Source organism: Colossoma macropomum, unplaced genomic scaffold, assembly GCF_904425465.1.
Source record: "Colossoma macropomum unplaced genomic scaffold, Colossoma_macropomum, whole genome shotgun sequence".
NCBI lineage: Eukaryota > Metazoa > Chordata > Actinopteri > Characiformes > Serrasalmidae > Colossoma > Colossoma macropomum.
Genome location: NW_023494790.1, coordinates 36,045,923 through 36,056,737, shown reverse-complemented (window position 1 = coordinate 36,056,737; position 10,815 = coordinate 36,045,923). Strand labels below are relative to the sequence as shown.

The window sequence follows — 10,815 nt, the reverse complement described above, 5'->3', positions numbered from 1 at the left end:
TTTTTTTTTTCACATTTTATTTTATTTTGTGAAGAAATGTGAAAAATTATTTTTTGGGGAAGAAAGTAGTAAAATAAAAGCCCTTTCCTGACAGATAGAAGAGAAAAATGCCTTTCCCCTGTTTCTGGCAGCAGCATCTCAAAATAATGATTTATTTTCTCAAAATATTGACTTACTATGCCTTAATTATGACTCATTTCAAAATAATGACTCATAATATCAGAATAATAAATAAATATCTCGCAATTACTTACTATCCTGAAGTAATTATACTATTATAATACTATTATAATACATTCTTGAAATGTAATAACTCATTATTTCGACCTAGTATCCCAAAATCTAGAGAAAATAAGTCCATATTTCAAGAAAACATCATCATTTTGAGATACTAAGTCATTATTTCAAGAAAATAGGTCATTATTTTGAGATCCTGCTGCCGGAAACAGGAGGAGAAAAAACAAGTCATTTTTAATTCTACCTGGTGGGAAAGGGTTTCCATATAATAAAAATATTTAAAAAAAACAACTGAATTAAAGCTACAACGGTGTTTTAGAGCAACTGTTAATAAAAATTAAAATAGTAGTCTTCGTGGTCGTAATATTTCGAGAAAAAAAGTTGTAATATTTCGAGAAAAAGTCGTAGAATTACGACATTAAGTGTCATTAATGTCAGGAAAGGTATGCAGTATTGTGGTCAAAGGCTTTGCAAAGGGAAGCAGCACCTCCTCGTGTTAAATGAGGGGCGGTGAGTTGGTGGAGTTCTACTTTCATATCGATTCACCCATAAAGAAACACTCAGTCTCCCTGTCTCTCCTGCTCATCAGCACCAGCCTGTTAATAGTATAAGAACCGGCTGAAACGGCTGAGCAGGAAACCGTGTTTATCTAGAATAAAGAGCCAGACGGACTCGGAGGAAACTGTCTGTCTCTGTTGTTGAAGGAGAATCTCAGGCAGGGTCGTCTACACGGCTATCGGGGGCTACATCTCTCCCCATTCAAAGCACAGCAGCCCCCCTACAGTTAGCCCACATAATCCTCGAAATATTAGGACTTTATCCTCGAAACATTACGACTTTATTCTAGAAATATTAGGACTTTATTCTAGAAATATTAGGACTTTATTCTCGAAATATTACCACTTTATTCTAGAAATATTAGGACTTTATCCTCGAAATATTACCACTTTATTCTCAAAATCTACTATTTTAATTTCATTAACAGCGGCCGTAAAACGCCGTCGTCTAAAACGTTCACTGTACGTGTGGGCAAAAAAAAAGGTTGTCTCGCTCTCACTAAAATATCTTTGATCGACGGTCTCCTGTCGAAAACCGTTCTCGACTGTCGTAAACACACCACCGTGCCCGACCATCTAGCCAGAAGCGGTTAGCTAATTGTGCCGTTGCTGTATATTTTTTAATTGTATAGTCAGTGGGCCGTCATGTTCTTGCAGTATTACAACACGTTTTTGGTTTGGGACTCAATAATACGTTTAACTTCCCTCTAGCTGTCCTATATGTGTTGTTTTAGACCAAGCTATCCTGTTTGTTGTTAGCTTTCTGTTAGCGCGAGCGGCTAACCCCAGACCGACGGGCTGCTTTGATGAAGACGCCTCGCTGAAAAACAAAACGGCGTCTGAAACTGAACGGCTGCAGTCGCTCTTCTCGGTCTCTAAGTCTGATTCTCCGGGTTGATTGGAGCTCCAGTAGCGGTGAAAAATGTCCCACGGTAAACGCAAGGAGATCTACAAGTACGAGGCTCCGTGGACGGTGTTCGCCATGAGTTGGAGCGTCCGGCCGGACCGGCGCTTTCGGCTGGCGCTGGGCAGCTTCGTGGAGGAGTACAACAACAAAGTTAGTCACCCATAAAACAAAGCCCTGCTGACCAACCTGGTGCCGTGGAAAGAGAGTCTCTAGGAGACGAGGCTGAAGTTGGCTTCCTATTCGAATTCCCCGTTCCACCTTAAATGGTGCAGCAGTCTCATTGTACCTGCTGCACCATTTAAGGTGGAACGGGGAATTCGAATGAGACGCTAACTTCAGCTTCGTCTATAGGGACGGTTTCCCGGACTGGGATTAAGCCTAGTCCTGGACTGTGTGTTATCTGAATGGAGATCCTCTCCTTGACCAGAAAACTGACCCTATGTGTCCAAAAGTTTGTAGACACCTTATCATCTTATTAGCGTTATTTCTTCTGAAACCAGACAGAAAAGGGGAGCTCCACCGATTTTTCAAAGTTTCTGCATGATTAAATGATTGAGATGTAAACAAAGTCATTCAGAGTGGTTTGGTGTGAAATGCTCAGTTCTAGAGAAACTTACTGAGTCAGAATTGTTCACAGTGGTGGTGAACCAGACGTCCACCGACTCACAGAAGGTTATTACATGAAATGGTTTGATATACTTCGCCTGACATTGTTTTTATGATACCTTTGTGATCAAATTTGGCTTAAAATGTAATATAATCCATTAAGGCAACATAGTCCCCAAAGAAAACATAGTTTTTCTGATTTATGACTATTTTACCACCGTTGTTGTTACACGAATAGGTTCACTGGTGGTTTTGGATAGTAAATAAAATGTCTATATTTGTGTTGTAGTCATGGCGACCCCTGGTTCCATTCACCATCACTGTAAAGAGATCTGAGTTTCTACAATCAACCATTTCACACCAAACCACTCTGAATGACTCTGTTTACATCTCGGGCTGAATTTTGAAATTTTGAAAAACTGGTGGAGTTCTCCTTGGCCGCAGTAACAGCTTCTACTCTTTTGGGAAGGCTTTACATTCATCCCAAAGGTATTGGATGGAGTTCCATCACTCCAGAGAATGCAGCCCCACCGCTCCTCAGCCCAGTGCTGGGGGGCTTTATACCCCTCCAGCCAACACTTGGCGTTGCACATGACTCATGTGTGGCTGCTCTAGAGCGCCCCATTCTATCGGTCAGTGCTTTTCTCTGGAGATTATACAAACTGTGTGCGCAGTTGTCAACAATGCATGCCATAAAATAGCTGAATTCATGAATTAGAATGGGTGTCTGGATACTTTTGGGCGTATAGTGGAGCTTGTGGTGAGTCAGGAATGTGAAACATTGGTATTTTTAAATTTTGATAGCTGCTTCCAATACAAATACATTTAAAAAGGTGGAAGTACACAGTTATTAAGACGTAAACAGAGTCATTCAGAGCGGTTTGATGTGAAATGGTTGATTATAGGGACTGTGATTTTTTCACTGCGGTGGTGAATGGAACCAGGGGTCACCATGACTACAACACAAATAAAGCCATTTTATTTGCTGTCCAAATCCATCAAAGAAACAGCACATTTTTCTGTGTAATGTAGTGTAAATGTATGTAATGTTGGTGATGGTAAAATTGTGGCAAATCTGAAAAAAGGTTTCTTTGGGTCTGTTTTGCTTTGGAACACTCTGCACGTAACTCTCAACCATGAATGGGTTTAAAATATTTATACGCTTTAGGCCGACCCCTCCTCAAAACTGTCGTAAACAAAGGCTCGGGCATGATCATCAGGTGTGATGTAGCTTTCAGAGGCATTAAACTCTTCAGATGTCTGGTTCCTATCACCACCACTGTGAACAGTCCGTAGGTTTCTCTGGACTGAAGCATTTTACATCAAACCACTCTGAAGTCCGGAGAGGCCATGAACTGTTGCTATAATCTTCTGGATTGGTGTCTTGAGATCACAAGATAGTTAACTTATCTTAAGATAACTGTTAATGTGAGATCACAAGATAGCTATCTTCGTATCTCAAGATAAGAACGAGATAGTTATCTTAAGATAACTGTTAATGTGAGATCACAAGATAGCTATCTTCGTATCTCAAGATAAGAACGAGATAGTTATCTTAAGATAACTTAATGTGAGATCACAAGATAGCTATCTTCGTATCTCAAGATAAGAACTTAGTTAACTTCAGATCGCAAGATAGTTCTTATCTCAAGATCGCTAACTTGAGATCACAAGATAGTTCATTCATTATCTCAAAATCACAAGATAGTTAACTTATCTCAACGTAACTATCTTAAGATCACAAGACAATTAACTCGTTATCTCAGTATCACAATATAGTTAACATGTTATCTCAACATAACAGCTTCGTTATCTGGAGATCACTAGACAGTTAACTTGTTATGTAAAGATAACAATTAACTTGAGATCATCAGATAGTTAACTCGTTATCTCAAGATAACAACTTGGTATCTTGAGATCATAAGATAATTTGTTTTCTCAAGATCACAAGATAGTTAACACGTTATCTCAATGTAACAACTTTATGTTGAGATTACAAGATAATTAACTTGTTATTTCAAGATTATAAGATGGTTAACTCGTTATCTCAAGATTACAGTCCAGAAAATTATAACTACTTCATGGCCTCTCCGGACGTCCATACTGAATGACCTTGTTTACATCTTATACTTTATTTACAACTAATTTCTGAATCGCCAACCACAAGCTGTCTTTACCATGGCTGGCTTGGTAGAGGAGTACGGCAGTGCTGGCTCTTTTAAGGATAGAATGCTACCCTTTGCTGTTTAATGCAGATGCACAAAAAGAAGCTTTACAGCGAAAAGGTTCAGAAATATAAGCGAACTTCCACCCTGACGCGCATTTCTCATCGTGTGCAGGTGCAGCTGGTCGGTCTGGAGGAGGAAAGCTCTGAGTTTGTGTGTAGAAACACCTTCGATCATCCGTATCCCACAACGAAGATCATGTGGATCCCAGACTCTAAAGGAATTTACCCAGACTTACTGGCCACCAGTGGAGACTACCTGCGCATATGGAGGGTATGAGAGCTAGACTAAAATAGAAGAGGTGTTACTTAAGCGATATAGTCACTGGCATATGATTTTGGGGTCAAACGCCTTATTCTAACTGGATGAGTTTTACCAGAGGAGGTCCGGTAATGTAATATTTGGGATTCTACTTGGTCAGTTCCTCCAGGATAAAGCAGTGGTAACCAATCCTTCTCCTGGAGACCTACTTTGCTACAGAATTTAGTTCCAACCTGTATCTAACATGCTGCACCACCTCACCTGCCAGTAATGTATCTGATCTAAAGACTTTTGACAAAGTTAATTGGCTGGATGTGGCAGATTGGGGTTGGGACTAGGGTTGGTGACCACTGGGATAAAGTATTTCTGTAGTTCCCCCAAATTACCCAAACAAAAAAAACTTCATAGTCTGGACGTTCACGTCGACAAACGTGGGCTCATTTGACTTAACATATGCCTCCCAACAGGACAGAAATCATACTGTCCTGCCAAGAGGTACTTTCAGATATTTAATTTTCATTCTTCTTCTAATTAGGGCATCACTAAAAATGTCCCCCGGTCACCAACAGAGGAGCCGCTGTCTATTACAAGAATTTGTTATTACATTACCATGAGGTGATTTGAACATAACTACTATTACTGAGAGAGCTCTGCATTTGACAATGGTAAAAGGTAATTCATTTGGAAAACTATTATTTAGCAGACTTGTTAAAATGACAAACATTACAGATTCATGCTTGATAAAAATCCTGTATCTCATGGGTGATTGTTCAAATTTCATCACCTCCCAAGGTAAAACGAATTCAGCCCCAAATAGGGCTAAAACTGACGGATAACTTGATTAAATTAATGATTAATAAAATAGACTAAATAAAAACTATCTAATATTGTCAAAATTACAGGCAGTTATTCTTTCCAGAATATATATCTTTGCTAGTTCTGTGCCATTTTCATTAGCTGTTCACAGGTAATAAAATGGGTTTAAAATAAAATTGAGAAAAATAAAATAAAACAAGTAAAACAAGATTGAGTTCATTATCCTTGATAAAGGAAATTTTTCTTTTCATGAATGTTAATATATCAAAAAGTTGATCCCGGGGCTGTTCATTGAAAAGCAATGGGACAAAATGTATAGAATACATTTTATTGCATTTAGACTAATTTTGTTGTTATGGCTTATAAGGCCTTGTTTAAAATGAGTTATGTTTTTGTACTAACAAGTGTGATTTGCCATTCTTTTCTGTTGAATAGGTGGGTGACACAGACACAAGACTAGAGTGCCTCCTCAACAATAACAAAAACTCTGATTTCTGCGCACCCCTCACTTCCTTCGATTGGAACGAGATTGACCCCAACCTGCTTGGTTAGGGAATGTCCTGTTCCTCTTTGTGGCCGTAGCAATGAGTTTTTGACAGTTTTTACACTTTATTTCCATCATAAAGTCACTCTTCACACTGCATTTTCCTGAATCTACAGGTACGTCAAGTATCGACACCACCTGCACCATCTGGGGACTAGAGACAGGGCAAGTGTTGGGGAGAGTCAATCTGGTCTCTGGCCATGTCAAAACACAGCTCATTGCCCATGATAAAGAGGTAAGGAATTAGAGCCTTGTTTCTCCATAGCGTGAGGGTCTTTTTAGACCTGTCCACATTTATGTCCTTTTATGTACCAAAAACAGTCGTAATTCTTTCTTTCACCACCATTTTCCAGCCTCTCTGTATCTTTTAGGATTAAACAGGCTGCTTTTGTTACTGTACCTATAAGACTGATATGTATAAATGAAGCATTTTCTGATTGGCTGCCCTGAATTGTGCCTCATTCAGAAAGCAGTCTGGGCTGAAATACTCCTTATAACTTTAACGTGAATGGGTGGGGCTAAACTGCTGTAGGTGGATATATGTAAGTCATAATAAAATTGGATGGTGTGAGAAAGTATAGAATCTGCACTTTCCACACAATTTCTCCACTTTTTTAATGAGGTATGAGAAATACACTATATGGACTAAAGTATTGGGACACCTACACATCACACTACAGGAGCTTTTATGAATCCCATTCTAAATCCATAGGCATTAATATGGAGTCGGTTCCCCTTTGCAGCTCTAACAGCTTCCACTCTTCTGGGAAGCTTCTACAAGATGTTGGAGAGAGTCTGTGGGATTTTTTGCCCATTCATCCAAAAGAGCATATGTGAGGTCAGACACTGATGTTGGAAGAGAGGGTCTGGCTCACAACCTTCATTCTAGTTTTTTTTGGGGGGTTGAGGTCAGGGACTCTGTGAGGGTCAGTCAAATTATTCCACACCAAACTCACCCAGCCATGCCTTTATGGAGCTGCTTTGTGCACTGGGGCTCAGTCATGTTGGAACAACTGTTCCAACAAAGTTGGAAGCTTACAATTGTTCAAAATGTCTTACATTGTGGTTTTACAGCACCACGAATGCACTGAGCTCTTTAAATCGACCCATTCTTTCACAAATGTGTGTAAAGTCAGGCTGCATGGCTAAGAGCTTGATTTTATACCCCTGTAGCAATGGGACTGAATGAAACACCTGAATTCAATGATTAAGAGGTGTGTCCCAATACTTTTGTCCATAGTGTAATTAAATATAGCGCATGAATACGCGTTTCGAGGCGTCCGCATTGAAAATGATCTGCTTTCTGGTATTATTGTGGTATTGTTAAATTTTACTGGATGTCGCTAGACTTTTTACTAAATCTCTACAAACCGACTGCAAGGGTCGTGGAAAACTGTTTTTTTTTTTAAATAAAAGAGTTTGATGTTTTTTGTAATTATTGTTAAAGTTTCAAAACATGCTGCTCATTCCCAGTCCATACAGTCCACATACGGAAACAAAGCTGAAAAGACTGTTTCTGTGATGTCACAAAACCAACACATTTACAAAAATCCATGTAGCCTGCATGCTGAAGTTATAAAGAGTGTTTAAGTCTGGACTGCTTTTTAAATGAGACCAAAACACAGGGCAGCCAAGTCATTAACATATATCAGTCTTAAAAGCACAGTAAGCAAAGCCTTAGTAATTCTGAGATGAAAGAGAGATTGGAAAATGGGCGTGTGAAAATGAATTATGACTGTTTTTTGTACATAAAACCAACATTCAAAGAGGATTTCAAAGAAAAAAAATGCAAGAAAAATGTACAGTATGGGCACTTTAAATAAATAAAAATGATCTGGCATTACTACAGTTTATTATTCAGATTATAACTGTATATATGTGGCATGGGTTTTGTAGGGAGACTGTAGCAGTAGGTTTACTTGCATCATTAATCTAATTGTTTTAAATTATAATAATTAATATTAGGATTTGTGCCACAGTATTTAATGAAGATGTTGACCCGACTTGTAATGTTGTTCTCTGACCCTTGCAGGTGTATGATATTGCGTTCAGCCGGGCTGGCGGAGGGCGGGACATGTTTGCGTCAGTTGGAGCGGATGGTTCGGTTCGTATGTTTGATCTGCGGCACCTGGAGCACAGCACCATCATCTACGAGGACCCTCAGCACCACCCATTGCTGCGCCTCTACTGGAACAGGCAGGACGCCAACTACCTGGCCACCATGGCCATGGACGGCATGGAGGTGTGAAAGACAAATCTGTTTATCTTTTTGCTTCATATTCTTTAGAGGTAAACTACTGGTCAAAAGTTGTAGAACACATTTTTCCCCCCTTAGCAATGGCTTTCTTATTGCCATTCGACCTGTCAAATAAAGCAATGAAGACTTCGTAGTTAAAACTGAGACTTTCTTCCTTGGACCAGTGTTGAGGTGTTGTCCTATTGACCTATTTTTTCTCTAAAATGTTATTTTTTTAATCTCTGTACTATTTTAGGTTATTCACTGGATTTGAGCTGATTAAATGTCAATAAAAATTTATAAAATTGGGGTGTTTTAAAACTTTTGACTGGTAATGTAACTCTTTTTTCTTTTTTTTTCTCAGGTTGTTATTCTGGACGTGCGTGTACCTTGTACTCCAGTGGCCAGGCTTAATAACCATCGTGCATGTGTAAATGGCATCGCCTGGGCTCCCCACTCCTCCTGCCACATATGCACGGCTGGTAACTGCTTCACATAACTCACACACACAAACACCCACACTTTTCTTGCAGCAGTTAAGTAAAGCTGCCTTATCATGAAAAACAGATTTTCCCCACTTATTTTTTCTTATTTTTATGAGAGGTTTGATGTACAGTGGCATACAAAAGTTTGAATTAACCCTGGTTGAATTTTGTTGGTTTAAATATGGCGTTTTTCTGCTAATACGTATTTTCCCCCGGTATGTTAAATTCTGCAAATAGACAGTAATTGTGTATTAAAATGTGCAGAAGTGTGTTCTCTGTAGAGGACTTATTTTCACTTAGAAAATAAACAAATACATGTCATTTGATTGGGGTGCACAAACTTTTGCACTTAACTGTACTTTGTAAACACCATTATAATTTCAAAATGTACAATTTTTTCCCTACTCAGTACAAGTAAACTAAGCTGCGAAAACACCCTGTTTGGAATACATCATGGTTGTGATATCAAAACCAAGGACACATTTACATTCACCTGACTGCCCGTTTAGACTAGTCATAGCAGATTAGCCACATCTCTGAGGATTTTAGTTTAAAACTAAACAGTTTGTTGCAAACATTTTTTTTACATACCAGTTTTAGAAGGAACAGCCAACACAACAAAAACAGCCTGTTTAATTGTAAGGGATTAGGAGATGCTGGACATTGGTCAAGTAAAAATGTACCTGCTTAGTAAAATTGATCAAAATTCTTATGCAGTTTTCACACATCTAATGGCATCACTCTCTTCGTTAGCGGACGACCACCAGGCTCTGATCTGGGACATCCAGCAGATGCCGCGGGCCATCGAGGACCCCATCCTGGCCTACACGGCCGAAGGGGAGATCAACAACGTGCAGTGGGCTTCCACCCAGCCCGACTGGATCTCCATCTGCTACAACAACTGCCTGGAGATCCTGCGAGTGTGAAGGCCGGACGTCCAGTAGGTCCTAATAAATCTTAGCAACAGTATTGCTGTCCCTTTTAACAGCACCTTTTTTGACACCTGTTGCACCCCACCTGGGTCAGGCAGGCAGGGGGAGTTAAACCCTGGATGAAGTGGATGTACCCAGGTAGATGTACAACTGGAAGGTTCACTTTCAATCTCGTTCTCTCTTTTGTATTTGTTTTTTTTATTACATTCTACTTGGAGTAAATCAATAGTTGTTATTGTTGTATTTCATTTTGGGATAATTACCTTCTTCAAAATGGCTGCACGTGATCAGTGATATAAATTTAAGTTGAACTGTGTTGGCATTTCAGTAAGGATTGTGCTCAAGGTACACGTGAGCTTACTTTTATTGTAGCAGCTACTCTTTACAATTACTGTGATTGGCACAGATGAGAATAATGCTCAGATTCTTTGAGGTGGGCAGATTGGCCCTGGGGCTAAAAACATGGCTTTTGTATTTTGTATAATTGTATAAACTATTATATTTAATGTGAATTTAAGCTGTACATACAAGCTTTTTATACAGCAAATACTGGCAGTGGTTCAGAATCTCCATTTTCAAATACTGCCAATGAATGACCGTTGTGATGTGCCTGATAAGTCACTTGCAGGTTTTCAGTTGAATAGGGCCATTTTCAAAGACATTATTTAAACTCAAGCAGCTGAAGTCTTGTTCTCCACATTTTTGGGAAGTTTATTTTAACGTAATACCAATTCTTTTTTTGTTATTGATTGTTATTACGTGTGATTTTAGTTTCGCACAGTATCTGTGGCTTCTACAAGCATATAAAAAGTATTATTATTGATCAAAATCAGTTTCCAATGAGAAGTAGTCATGCTGTGCTGCAATGTTTTCCTGTTCATGTACTTCATGTATTTCTTATGTAATGTAGCTTTGATATGTACAGAAGTAAGTGGGGGTGCATCCACTTGCAAACAGTTGTTAAAAATAAACACAGCACTCTGAAACATCCAGCTTAGTTCCAGTGGAT

At 39.1% G+C, this 10,815-nt stretch overlaps 1 protein-coding gene across 1 annotated transcript; it reads left to right on the top strand.

The window, feature by feature from the left end:
* The first annotated feature begins 1,349 nt into the window (after positions 1-1,349).
* Positions 1,350-10,796, top strand: LOC118809702 (DDB1- and CUL4-associated factor 7-like). The gene is made up of 7 exons (XM_036573228.1): positions 1,350-1,851; positions 4,647-4,805; positions 6,045-6,156; positions 6,270-6,388; positions 8,186-8,395; positions 8,754-8,871; positions 9,628-10,796. Exons 1-7 carry the CDS (start codon positions 1,717-1,719, stop codon positions 9,798-9,800), a joined length of 1,026 nt encoding a protein of 341 aa, XP_036429121.1. The 5' UTR covers positions 1,350-1,716; the 3' UTR covers positions 9,801-10,796.
* Positions 10,797-10,815: the final 19 nt, after the last annotated feature.